Source organism: Oncorhynchus kisutch, linkage group LG23 (assembly GCF_002021735.2).
Source record: "Oncorhynchus kisutch isolate 150728-3 linkage group LG23, Okis_V2, whole genome shotgun sequence".
NCBI classification, from domain to species: Eukaryota; Metazoa; Chordata; class Actinopteri; order Salmoniformes; family Salmonidae; genus Oncorhynchus; species Oncorhynchus kisutch.
Window position 1 is genome coordinate 30,420,698 of NC_034196.2, and position 14,528 is coordinate 30,435,225.

The following is a 14,528-nucleotide window of genomic DNA, read 5'->3' on the forward strand; positions in this document are numbered from 1 at the left end:
AAGTGATGTGCATAAAATATATATGAAGGGCCTATATTTATCAACTTTCACAGTGAATGCTTTTGTTTATATGTTTTGTGCAAGTTAATTGGACATTGGCAAATGCATGGTAAAACATAGTGCCTATTTAATGAAACACTTTCTGTTAATAGATCCCAAAGCAGCATACAACTGAGCTAAACTGAGCTAAACAAGTTCACTTTCTCATCCATAGCCTAAAAATGCATATCAAGTGCAAGTTAGCTGTTTTGGCTCACATCTGAAGGCTGGAGGGCATTTAGGACGTCTTCTACTTCTACTACTTCTACTATCACTAAAATATCTGAATGATTATGATCACACTTCTTCAATTCAAATATTATGGCAACACTATACCAAAGATGGTTTGATATGGTTTAGAAACTTGTGAACCAAGCTCGATGTGTTAGTGTAGCCTGTTATCGCCTGGACTTGTTGAAATATCTTCACACCTAGAAAAAACCTTCAGGCTTCCATCATAACAGTTGCTGTATTAAAACAATTTTAAAAATGAAGAAAGAATTACAGGTGGCAGTTTGGAAAAAACGTATCCCACCTGAATCATCCTCTGGAATAACAGACATTCTGGGGTAATAAATACATAACCAACGTTCTCTAATAATACTCTAATAATACTGGCCTGTGCGAATATGGCTCAAGCCTTAATAATAACTCCTGCAGAATTAAATCAAATCAAATCAAATGTATTTATATAGCCCTTCGTACATCAGCTGATATCTCAAAGTGCTGTACAGAAACCCAGCCTAAAACCCCAAACAGCAAGCAATGCAGGTGTAGAAGCATTAAACATTTGATATAACATGATATACCAAAGAAACATTTGGACTTGGGAACAGGAGTGGAGGAATATGGTGTATTTCTTTCTGCACCTTGAGAGAATGCAATGTTCAGTTAGATACCATCTGTAGAGGTGCTGTCTTCATCATAAAAGCTGATAGTATTTCTCCCAAATAAAATATGCATCGAAGACGAACTGAAATCTTATCAGAAACACATTGGGTCATTTTCACAGCTTTTTTTCCCTTACAACCAGTCAAACTTATGTAATTTGTACGTTTTGCACAGAAAATCTTTCCTGTTTTTATTTTTGTTGCTTTATTATATTTTCTCCCCAGTCCCTTAACGTCTTTTCTCCCCAGTCCCTTAACGTCTTTTCTCCCCAGTCCCTTAACGTCTTTTCTCCCCAGTCCCTTAACGTCTTTTCTCCCCAGTCCCTTAACGTCTTTTCTCCCCAGTCCCTTAACGTCTTTTCTCCCCAGTCCCTTAATGTCTTTTCTCCCCAGTCCCTTAATGTCTTTTCTCCCCAGTCCCTTAACGTCTTTTCTCCCCAGTCCCTTAATGTCTTTTCTCCCCAGTCCCTTAACGTCTTTTCTCCCCAGTCCCTTAACGTCTTTTCTCCCCAGTCCCTTAATGTCTTTTCTCCCCAGTCCCTTAACGTCTTTTCTCCCCAGTCCCTTAATGTCTTTTCTCCCCAGTCCCTTAACGTCTTTTCTCCCCAGTCCCTTAACGTCTTTTCTCCCCAGTCCCTTAACGTCTTTTCTCCCAGTCCCTTAATGTCTTTTCTCCCCAGTCCCTTAACGTCTTTTCTCTCCAGTCCCTTAACGTCTTTTCTCCCCAGTCCCTTAACGTCTTTTCTCCCCAGTCCCTTAACGTCTTTTCTCCCCAGTCCCTTAACGTCTTTTCTCCCCAGTCCCTTAATGTCTTTTCTCCCCAGTCCCTTAATGTCTTTTCTCCCCAGTCCCTTAATGTCTTTTCTCCCCAGTCCCTTAATGTCTTTTCTCCCCAGTCCCTTAATGTCTTTTCTCCCCAGTCCCTTAACGTCTTTTCTCCCCAGTCCCTTAACGTCTTTTCTCCCCAGTCCCTTAACGTCTTTTCTCCCCAGTCCCTTAATGTCTTTTCTCCCCAGTCCCTTAATGTCTTTTCTCCCCAGTCCCTTAATGTCTTTTCTCCCCAGTCCCTTAATGTCTTTTCTCTCCCAGTCCCTTAATGTCTTTTCTCCCCAGTCCCTTAACGTCTTTTCTCCCCAGTCCCTTAATGTCTTTTCTCCCCAGTCCCTTAATGTCTTTTCTCCCCAGTCCCTTAATGTCTTTTCTCCCCAGTCCCTTAATGTCTTTTCTCCCCAGTCCCTTAATGTCTTTTCTCCCCAGTCCCTTAACGTCTTTTCTCCCCAGTCCCTTAATGTCTTTTCTCCCTAGTCCCTTAATGTCTTTTCTCCCCAGTCCCTTAACGTCTTTTCTCCCCAGTCCCTTAATGTCTTTTCTCCCCAGTCCCTTAATGTCTTTTCTCCCCAGTCCCTTAACGTCTTTTCTCCCCAGTCCCTTAATGTCTTTTCTCCCCAGTCCCTTAACGTCTTTTCTCCCCAGTCCCTTAACGTCTTTTCTCCGCGAAAGATGACAGAGAAAACTTTACCGATGCCAACTAGATTGAATCATGAATTCAATTCTATTACATTATTCTGTTGGGCAAGGGTTTATTTAGTCTTCGAGGGCAACATATATTGACAAAAGAGAAGTTACATGTATCTAATTACAGACAAGTTGACTGACAAATAGCCTACCAAAATGTCAGAAATTATAAGCAGACACCTATTTAAATCAGGCAAAACAACCCCCTGTCAAAAATCATTCTGCAGTCTTTGACTTTTAATCTCTTTAAATGAATGTATCTTATTAACACTTTGTTCTAGCTAGCTATTTGTGTAGGTAGCTATCAAGTAAACACAATAATAATACACAATGATAATGTAGTCTATAGTGCATTTTCTATATTTGCGGGTTAGGGTTGGGTGTGGGCCTCATATTTTCACTTTATCACATGTAGTTGGGCGGATGCGGATGGGTTATTAACAGTTGTGGGTGGGTGGGGTGAACAAACAGCTGACCCACGCACCATTTCTCTCCACGCTAACTTACAGGTGACCTTACAGAATCTCTTACAAATGACAATCAGAGAGACTCTTAGACTGCCTGATAGAATAATAGTCTTTGAGGCAGTGCTAAATATAAAGTTTTACTGCAGTAGCAGTGCTTTATATACACAGTAACAGATCACATAAAACAAGTTGTGAAGCTAACTCGAGAGGACAATTATTGGTTGCATTTTACATGAACTTGTCCAAATAATAGTTTAATTTAATATACATTTTTATTGACTGTATGTTTGTTTATTCCATGTGTAACTCCATGTTTAAATGAGAATTTGTTCTCAACTAGCCTACCTGGTTAAGTAAAGGTGAAATAAATAAAAATAAATACAAAATATAGTGTTTGAAAACAATATTGTAAACTTAATTAGTCTTCACTATGTTTCCATTTTGCTATAGAGAAAAATTCCCTACTTTTCTTTTTCTTGAAGTCGAGTTGTCACATGTTCTCATATATGTGGTCTTATGGGCTAACTATATTAAATAAGAATCAACATCATACAAGGTGCTACCCAATTCCCCTAGTCCTTGGTACGGCATGCTAGCTAGGAGATCTTGAGGCAGGCGCACAGTACATGTACCCAACTGTTCCACATGTTGTTCGTCTGAGGCCTATCCTCTCCACTCTCCTCCCATTCCTCTCATTCCCCTGGTCCCCTACTTCAAACACCCCTCAGGGGAGAGTGTACAGAAAACACAACACAGGGATGCCATACAGTCCACAGAGTCCCCAACCAGCCAAGTGAAAGACACGTTTCTGTAATCTATTTGTTTTAAAGTTGTGAGGAGAGAAATATTCCCTTATTCCATCTTTTCTCCTTTTGTTCTCTCCTCAACTGACCCTGTTTGATCTTCCTCCCCCTATTTCTCTCTTCTGTTTACCTTTATCCCGCTGTTTGTCTTTCCCTCTTTCTTTCCTCTCCCCTCCCTCGCTTCGTCTCCACCTCTCACAATCTATTCTATTTAACTGTTCCAATTCAGCCCCTCCATGGTGCATTCAGCTTCATATACTGTAGCTGTCATCATATCTGTGTGCTGCTAAAACCTTATCCATTATAATGAAAGAGTCTGGGAACCCTGTACCAAGTCTCCTCTCTTGCTTATATCATCTCTTTATCTCTCCTACTCATTTCCTCTCTATTTATTTCTTATTTCATTCTTCTATTATATCTCTTTCAGAGCCACACCCTGCCCTTCCCCTCTTTCTCTTGACTCCCATTCGCTTTCTATCTTTCTCTCTCTCCCCCCTTTCTCTCCCATCCTATTCTTCCTCCACCTTCTGACCGAGCCTGAATCTGTCTTTACCTTTCCTTTTGTTCTCCATCTCAACCCATTACTTCCCTCCGACCGCTCTAACCCTTCGCGCTCATGTCCCTCTCCTCTCGGTCCCACTGTAGGAGTAGCTGACAGCCACCATCCATCCATCCCCTCCTCCTCATCCCCCTCTCCTTGATTCTGTCTCATCCTTTAGGAGTGGGTGACAGCCACTGACCTGCTCATCTTTCTGGACAGGCTCAACACATTCGGAGATGAGTTCTTCAAGTACGCCAAGGTGCTGCGATCCTACTTCTACGCCATCTCCGATTTCTCCGTAGGCGCCAGGTAACACACACCTGACGTCTAAGAGAGGGAGGGAGAGAAAAAGGGAGAGAACAAGAGAAGGAGCGAAGAAGAGAGGGAGAGAAGAAGAGAGAGAGCCTGTTTGCTTTGATTCATCTTTGCTCATTTCTCAGACAGACTCGACTATGAATCAACAACCCAGCTCGTTATAGTGACCCACTTTGTAGATAATAAAATAGATATTAAAACAGCTAATAAAATGCTTCTCCACATTTCCTCCCTCTCTGTATCCTTTTACATAACAAATAGTCTAACTCAACACAAGCCCTATACAGTAGATTGTAAGGCAACAATCTACCAAGTTCCCCCCTAAAAAGAACAGAGCCACATCATCCTCCTCTGTCCCCATGTCTTTTCCATCACTGTCCCTGCTCTGTCTCTTGTCCTCAGACCTGGGTTCAAATTCTATTTGAAATCATTCAAAAACTGCAAACCCGGCGCATCTGGCACTCCGGGTAGACCAGAGCAAACACTCCAAGTATTTGAAAGATTTCAAATAATAGTTGAACACAGGTCTGCTGGTCCCTGGGCTTAGTCCTCACAGTAACGAGAAGGGACAACAGGAGGCGGGCAGCACAGACAGGATGTCCATGGGCACGGCACAATAACATGAACCTTCTTAAGTAGTTGAGATGAAGCCTTCACTGCTTCAACAGGATCTGACACCTGTCATAAGTGTTTATGATCAAAGCGAGGGGTGACAGTTTGACAAATGACCCAACAATGTCACCATGACACCTGAGGGAATGAAGGGGGGCAAGCTGACAACTTGTTGGGCTTGCGTAGTCAGCCTAGCTTGTTGGATTGGCCAGAGCAGTGCTAGTACTTGTCACTTGGTCAATTCGCACACTGAATGTTATGAATGGACACAATTAGTGTCAGGGTATGTCAATGTGTTGTATTAAATGGTCAGCTAGTGGAGTATAGTAACTCCAAAAATAGTCAAAAGAAATGGTCCAGAACTGATGGACTACTAAGCTGCTACATGAGCTGTTCTCTGTTCCATATTCATTATTGTGGTTGTCAAGATTACCTCAGAGTTTACTACTAGAGACATCTGAGTTGGTGGTTGGGGGCAATTTTCACTTTCTTACTAACAACTTCCTTGTCACAACAACAACAACAACAGAAACAGAAATAACTGATTGGGAGCCGTTAGCATAAAGAGTCTGGATCTGGGACAGCTGGTTAAATCTGACAGGGACAGGCGATGATAAGCCCCCCCCCCCCCCCTCACAGAAAGGCCCTCTGCAGAACCAATGACAGAGGATGCACCCCAAATGGCACTCTATTTCATGCACTACTTTTTATCAGGGCCCAAAGAGCTCTAGTCAAAAGTAATGCACTGTATAGGGAAGAGGGTGTCAGTTGGGATGCAGGCAGGCACTATACAGAGTCAACACAACAAGGAGAATAAGACACTGTCATCCTCACCGTGTCACAGTAAAGATAGGGCCTCAGCTAACAGCTATTGGCAAAACATCCTTGATCATTAAATGACTTCTAGACATAGGAAATGGTCTTTTCTCGACTGGTTGGAAAGGATATGCATAACTTGATATATAACACAATAACTCACATGCACACACATACACACAGTGACTGGTAGTTGAAGTTGTTTACGCTCAGGGACATCTTGTCCAGACGAGAGTTGGACACACAGGGGAGATGAGCAGAACAGTATTCACTGAAGGGTATAAAACCCCACGTTATCCAAGGCGATGTACTGTATCTGCCACTGATAGGTAATGGGAGGTGAAAAGTCACAGTGAAAATACTTTCTCATTTTACATCTCCTCCGTTCTGTCCTATTCTCTGTTCTCTGTTAATTTCCTTTTATGTGTGTGTGTCTGTGTTTGTGTGTGTGCATATTCGTACATGTGTGCACGTGTGTGCGCTCAGTGCATATACTGTAAGTTTGAGTCCATACAAATGTATATCTGTAAATGTGTGTGTGTACACACACACACCTCTCCATCTTTATCCGCCAGGTGTAAGTGTAATGGCCATGGCAGTGAATGTGTGTTGGACGAGCAGGGGGCTCTGGTGTGTGACTGCCAGCATCACACTGTCGGGGTGGACTGCCAGAGGTGTCACCCATTTTACCAGGACAGGCCTTGGGCCAGGGCCACCGGAGACTCTGCCAACCATTGTATGAGTAAGTATTGGAGATTGGTTTAGTTCAGTCACCCCTGGGGAAATATGTAGTTGGGGAAGTGTATGAGTAAGTATTGGAGATTGGTTTAGTTCAGTCACCCCTGGGGAAATGTATAGTTGAGGTAGTGTATGAGTAAGTATTGGAGATTGGTTTAGTTCAGTCACCCCTGGGGGAAATGTTTAGTTGGGGTAGTGTATGAGTGAGTATTGGAGATTGGTTTAGTTCAGTCACCCCTGGGGAAATGTATAGCCGGGGTAGTGTATGAGTGAGTATTAGAGATTGGTTTAGTTCAGTCACCCCTGGGGAAATGTATAGTTGGGGTAGTGTATGAGTGAGTATTAGAGATTGGTTTAGTTCAGTCACCCCTGGGGAAATGTTTAGTTGGGGTAGTGTATGAGTGAGTATTGGAGATTGGTTTAGTTCAGTCACCCCTGGGGAAATGTATAGTTGGGGTAGTGTATGAGTGAGTATTAGAGATTGGTTTAGTTCAGTCACCCCTGGGGAAATGTATAGTTGGGGTAGTGTATGAGTGAGTATTAGAGATTGGTTTAGTTCAGTCACCCCTGGGGAAATGTATAGTTGGGGTAGTGTATGAGTGAGTATTAGAGATTGGTTTAGTTCAGTCACCCCTGGGGAAATGTATAGTTGGGGTAGTGTATGAGTGAGTATTAGAGATTGGTTTAGTTCAGTCACCCCTGGGGAAATGTATAGTTGGGGTAGTGTATGAGTGAGTATTGCAGCCAAGTTCCTTTAGGAGTACATAAAGTATTAGTGAGTACCCAGGGATTTGTTCAAATAACCCTCGGAGAAGACTATAGGAGATTTGGAGGGAGGACAGCTGAACCCTCTGAGTAGGCTACAGGAGAGTTGGAGGGAGGACAGCTGAACATTGATGTACAGTAACCACATAACACTGTATTTACAAAGCATACCTGATATTGAACGTATCATATGTAAATGTAAGATGTTGGTGTAGCCTTAACTTAACCTTACCCAAATTGCTTACCCTAACCTTACATTTTTGTTCTCACATATTTTTACAATATATACAATTTTTGCAGCTGGCTCATCTAGCGGAAATCGCTCACTTCTGCCTCCAGGGCAAGATTCATGACAATAAACATCAACCTGCTGCTGTATGTGTGTGTGTGCGCATGTGTGTATATGTACATGTGTACGTGTGCGTGTGTGTGTGTGTGTGTGTGTGTGTTGGAGCAAGTGAGTGAGGGGGTGCTGTACCGCCTTGGGGGTTGTCAGGCATATGTCGCACCTGCACCATCTGTAGAATCTCTCTCCACAAGGAGGTACAAGAGTCCAGGTCACACCCTACAGTAAGTTGATAGAATAATGCTTCTCTATTGTTTTTCTGCATTACAGTCTTCATGGGCTCGTGTGTGTGTGTGTGTGTGTGTGTGTGTGTGTGTGTGCGTGTGCGTGCAAATATCAGCGCGGTTCAGGCTTATCGCGCTGTGCACTGAGCGGTGAATGGTTCTTTTGAACACTGCTGAGGAGGAATTGTAATTGGTTGGACTGATAAACCCATAAAGGAGAGGCCTCGTTAATTGTTTTTATGCTTGATTCTATTAAGAAACAAGCTTGTTTTAATTACACTCATGCTGTGTTCTAAATAGCACCCTTTCCCTATATAGTGTAGTTTACCTTTGACCAGGGCACATAGGGCTATGGTCAAATCTATTGCACTATGTAGGGAATAGGGTGCAATTTGGGTCTCTGTACCAAACAGGTGGCTTTTTTAAATAGACTGCCGCATGCAGCTGCACTGTACTGTAAAGGAAAAAATGAATATATTATTAAATACATATAAGAAAATAAGTACTGAATGTGAAAGAACTAGAGAGTAAAAGTGAATGCTCTGTGTATTATAATGTTCAGCCTCCATATTCGGTGAGATAGAAACCAATTTTGCCGCAGCTTACCGGACCAAGCTCTGTCTCTCTCTTCTCTGCTGTGTATGGCATGTGTATGGAACCAGTACCATATGGCTCTACTTGTCAGAACACAAACACTTTAATTGACAACGGGTGAGAGACAGACAGACAGACATTTATGTTGTCACAACATCCTTCTGGTGATTACCAAGTTACTTAGCAGACATAAGTGTCTAATTTAGCTTACTATCCACTTCCTAGTTGGAAAGACATTTTAGTAAGTGCACCTGAGATACCTGCCTTGAATACATGTGTAATGACTCAGGCAGACTCTATCTATTTGCAGTCAGACACATTATCACTCATGATCATCTTTAAAGGGTATATACTGTATGAACAATTTTAGCAGGGAAAACAATGGTTACAAAACAACTCAACATCCACCCAGTAGCCTATTCCCAACCAACAGTAATCTAATTTCCTCTTGTTTAAAAAAAAATCACACTATTGATGGATTTCTATCAATTGCTCTGAGACATCATTGAGGGAATCAAGGGGCTTTGCAAAGTATAGGACTGGCTATTTTTCACTGACATGTGCAGATCATAACAGCTGTAATATATAAAATAATAAGTCTGTTTTTCGATGACCTCTGCTATAGTAGACTATTATGCTGCAGTTGATTGACTCGTTCCCAGAGTGACCTCCATTGTTTCAGAATTACACATTCCAGAACGCTTTAAAAAGTATGTTTACAAGCTGTTGGTTTAAATTCATATTGTAAATTTTTTAGGAATCAAATGTTAATATATAGAATGAAAATAAGACTATGGTGCCTGGTGAAGGATGTTCGCGTAACAATCTTAGGCGTAGTGGGTGAGGAGTCAGGTGCAGGAGGCAGAACGTTCTGAATAGCGTTTTATTCAGCACCGGGAAAAACAGTATATACAACGAAACTGAGCTTCATAAAACAAATGCCCAAAACAGGAACCAAACCAAGATCGCACTACCCCACATACAAAGTGGGAATAAACAAGCCTGCATGAAGAGCAGGCGGGCCTACCGACTTAAATAGCCAAACACACGAAGAGCAGGCGTGCCTACCGACTTAAATAGCCAAACATACGAAGAGCAGGTGGCCTACCGACTTAAATAGCCAAACATACGAAGAGCAGGTGGCCTACCGACTTAAATAGCCAAACATATGAAGAGCAGGTGGCCTACCGACTTAAATAGCCAAACATATGAAGAGCAGGCGTGCCTACCGACTTAAATAGCCAAACATATGAAGAGCAGGTGGCCTACCGACTTAAATAGCCAAACATACGAAGAGCAGGTGGCCTACCGACTTAAATAGCCAAACATACGAAGAGCAGGTGGCCTACCGACTTAAATAGCCAAACATAAGAGCAGGTGGCCTACCGACTTAAATAGCCAAACATAAGAGCAGGTGGCCTACCGACTTAAATAGCCAAACATAAGAGCAGGCGGCCTACCGACTTAAATAGCCAAACATACGAAGAGCAGGCGGCCTACCGACTTAAATAGCCAAACATACGAAGAGCAGGTGGCCCACCGACTTAAATAGCCAAACATACGAAGAGCAGGCGGCCTACCGACTTAAATAGCCAAACATACGAAGAGCAGGCGGCCTACCGACTTAAATAGCCAAACACACGAAGAGCAGGCGGCCTACCGACTTAAATAGCCAAACACACGAAGAGCAGGCGGGTCTACCGACTTAAATAGCCAAACATACGAAGAGCAGGCGGCCTACCGACTTAAAAAGCCAAACTAAAAGTCTAAACAAGAAACAGGTGAAACAAATCAGACCAAACCAACAGAAAAGGGAAAAAGGGATCGGTGGCAGCTAGTAGGCCGGTGACTACGACCGCCGATCACCACCCGAACAGGAAGGGGAGCCACCTTCGGTAGGAGTCGTGACAGTTCTTCTCCATGACAACTTGTTTCATATACCTCATACCTGTCTGCTACAGGTACTATAAGCAAAAATCAACACATGTAAATAAAGTAATTGACTGTAGTAGGTGTTTTATGTCTTGTGTTTTTCACATTTTAATCATTAGCAGACTCATATCCAGTGGTTTACAAATCAGACTCTCATATCTTACTGTGTAGGCCCACCCATATGCACCCAAATCCTATAAATTGAGAATGACACATGTGAGACTAACTATGCAGCACTGGTTTAGACCTTGATCTTTCTGTGGCTCTGAGGCCTATCTCTAGATAGAGTCTCGTTAATATATTCCTAATCTCCATACTCTAATAGCAAATACACTCACTTCCTACTCTGTAGAGCAAAATACAACTAGAATGGAACCTCTCCTCTCTTCAATCAGGGAGGAATAATCATATGGTTATTGCAAACTTAACAGAAAATGTGATTCTGTAACGGCTTTCTTCCTGGGAAAGAGAGGACCAAAGTGCAGCGTGGTGAGTGTTCATCTTCTTTAATAATAAATCCCAACTGAACACAAAATACAAAACAACAAATGTGAAAACAGTCCTATCTAGTACAAAGACAGGAAACAATCAACCACAACCCCCAAGACAAAACAAGCTACCTAAATATGGTTCCCAATCAGAGACAATGACTAACACCTGCCTCTGATTGAGAACCATATCAGGCCAAACACAGAAACAGACAAACTAGACACACAACATAGAATGCCCACCCAGTTCACGTCCTGACCAACACTAAAACAAGGAAAACACACAAGAACTATGGTCAGAACGTGACAGATGTGTAATAAAATAGGATGTTTTCTAGAATCCTAAACCTCATGTAGCCAGACAGAGAGACAGCAGAATACTGCAGTGGAGAGGAAATGAAGAGTACTCTACCGAGCCCTGTGATTGGAGGTTATCGACTGAGTAATCGTCTCTTGTACACTCTTGTACACACTTATTAGCGTTATCACGGTGCCCCCTGACTAAGTGATTGGCTGATCATTAGGCCCGTGTGAAATGGGATTAGAAATGTACCTGTACATTAGGTTCCAATCACACACGCATAATCTCTCATAAGCATACAGTAACCCCCATCCATTCTCTCTCACTTTTCCTCCCCATCTCACTCTCCCTCTCTCGCCATTTCCCTGACCTCATCTCCTCCCTCTCTCTCCCCTCCCTCTCTTTTTGCTCATCTTTTCCCCTCTCTTTCTTATTTACCTCTCTCTCTCTCTCTCCCTCCCTCCCTTCCATACCACCCACCCACCTTCTCTTCCTCTCGCTATCCCCCCTGTCTCTCTCTCTCTCGTCAGAGTGTAACTGCAGTGGGCATGCGGATGTGTGTGTCTTCGATGTGGAGCAGTACCGCAGCACAGCAAGTGGGGGGCGCTGTGTAGACTGTAGGGACCAGACTGATGGACCGCATTGTGAACGCTGTAGAGAGAACCACTACCGACGGTCATCACAGGACCCCTGCAGCCCCTGTGACTGTAACACCATGGGTAAACCATGTATTTTAGACTGCTTCACATTAAGGCATCATAAATATGAACTATCCATCCATCTCTCTCTCACCCTGTCATTCCCCCCCTTCTCTCACTCACTCACTCACTCACTCACTCACTCACTCACTCACTCACTCACTCACTCACTCACTCTCTCACTCTCTCACCCTGTCATTCCCCCCCTTCTCTCTCTCACTCACTCGCTCACTCACTCACTCACTCACTCACTCACTCACTCACTCACTCACTCAACCACTCAACCACTCACCCTGTCATCCCCCCCCTCTCTCCCTCTCACTCTCTCTCTCATTCTCACTCTCTCTCTCTCCCTCCGTCCTCTCTCCCAGGTTCTGTGAGTCTGCAGTGTGGTGTGGAGGGGAAGTGTGAGTGCAGACCCAGTGTGTCAGGGGTGAAGTGTGACACCTGTCAACCCGGTTTCCACTCCCTCAGCCCTGGCGGCTGCAGGTACACACACACATGTACACGGAAAAATAAACAAACACTTTGATGACAGAGGGAGAGTAATAGAACAATGCAGGTTTTTTTTAAAGGATATTTTTTCTTTCTGTTTGCGTCTAATCTACGACCACGTTCAGTAGGCCACAATATTGTAGAACTATCTTCCGGGTCAGTAAATTGCACTCCTGAATTCAACCCTGTGTGGGGTGTGTGTTCATATTTAATTTCAACATGAAGACATATTATTTTAGAAGCACATCTTAACTATCTTTGAAAATCTGGTGTAGAGAAGACCAGCAATCCAATTCTAGTTTGTGTTTATTGATTTATCTTGTTATGCTGCGTTGGTTCTAGCCATTAGAAACGCACTAACCCTGACCCTATTTGCTTCTGTAGTGTTGAGGTGTATACCATGGCTGAGCAGAACACCAAAATGGGGACATTCATCCAGTTTGCAACAACTATCCACTCTTGCTGTTTTTGCTAATTCATCACTACTGTGACCTGATCTATTAACAACACCGCTATTTGCAATTTCATTACAATAAATATTAGTAGACAGTAACTAAACCTGTCACAAAGAACAGTGAACAGTACCTACTCCTATCCCCTTGACATAGTAAAACAGTAACTACACTTAACCCCTTAATATGGTAAACAGTACCCACTCCTATCCCCTTGACATAGTAAAACAGTAACTACACTTAACCCCTTAATATGGTAAACAGTACCCACTCCTATCCCCTTGACATAGTAAAACAGTAACTACACTTAACCCCTTAATATGGTAAACAGTACCCACTCCTATCACCTTAATATGGTAAACAGTACCCACTCCTATCCCGTTGACATAGTAAAACAGTAACTACACTTAACCCCTTAATATGGTAAACAGTACCCACTCCTATCCCCTTGACATAGTAAAACAGTAACTACACTTAACCCCTTAATATGGTAAACAGTACCCACTCCTATCACCTTAATATGGTAAACAGTACCCACTCCTATCCCCTTGACATAGTAAAACAGTAACTACACTTAACCCCTTAATATGGTAAACAGTACCCACTCCTATCCCCTTGACATAGTAAAACAGTAACTACACTTAACCCCTTAATATGGTAAACAGTACCCACTCCTATCCCCTTGACATAGTAAAACAGTAACTACACTTAACCCCTTAATATGGTAAACAGTACCCACTCCTATCCCCTTGACATAGTAAAACAGTAACTACATTTAACCCCTTAATATGGTAAACAGTACCCACTCCTATCCCCTTGACATAGTAAAACAGTAACTACACTTAACCCCTTGATATAGTCAATAATAACTACACATATCCCGTTGATATAGTAAACAGTACCCACTCCTATCACCTTAATATGGTAAACAGTACCCACTCCTATCACCTTAATATGGTAAACAGTACCCACTCCTATCCCCTTGACATAGTAAAACAGTAACTACACTTAACCCCTTGATATAGTCAATAATAACTACACATATCCCGTTGATATAGTAAACAGTACCCACTCCTATCACCTTAATATGGTAAACAGTACCCACTCCTATCACCTTAATATGGTAAACAGTACCCACTCCTATCCCCTTGACATAGTAAAACAGTAACTACACTTAACCCCTTGATATAGTCAATAATAACTACACATATCCCGTTGATATAGTAAACAGTACCCACTCCTATCACCTTAATATGGTAAACAGTACCCACTCCTATCACCTTAATATGGTAAACAGTACTCACTCCTATCCCCTTGATATAGTAAACGCACCTTCTCCTATCCACTTGATATACTATACAGCACCTACACCTAGCCCTTACATACAGTAAACAGTACCTGATCATATCCCATGTATATAGTAAACAGTACCAACTCCTATACCCTTCATATAGTAAACAGTACCCATTCCTCTTAATATAGTAAACAGTACCTAAA

General features: G+C 42.5%; 1 protein-coding gene across 1 annotated transcript in view; it reads left to right on the top strand.

Annotated features, from left to right (window-relative positions):
- Window positions 1–14,528, top strand: part of LOC109868813 (laminin subunit gamma-3-like) — a 103,160-nt gene that overhangs the window by 40,293 nt on the left and 48,339 nt on the right. Inside the window, exons 3-6 of the mRNA XM_031802655.1 lie at window positions 4,434–4,564; window positions 6,574–6,740; window positions 11,917–12,105; window positions 12,456–12,573. Of these exons, the coding sequence (XP_031658515.1) occupies window positions 4,434–4,564; window positions 6,574–6,740; window positions 11,917–12,105; window positions 12,456–12,573 (605 nt within the window). The remainder of the gene's footprint in view (window positions 1–4,433; window positions 4,565–6,573; window positions 6,741–11,916; window positions 12,106–12,455; window positions 12,574–14,528) is intronic.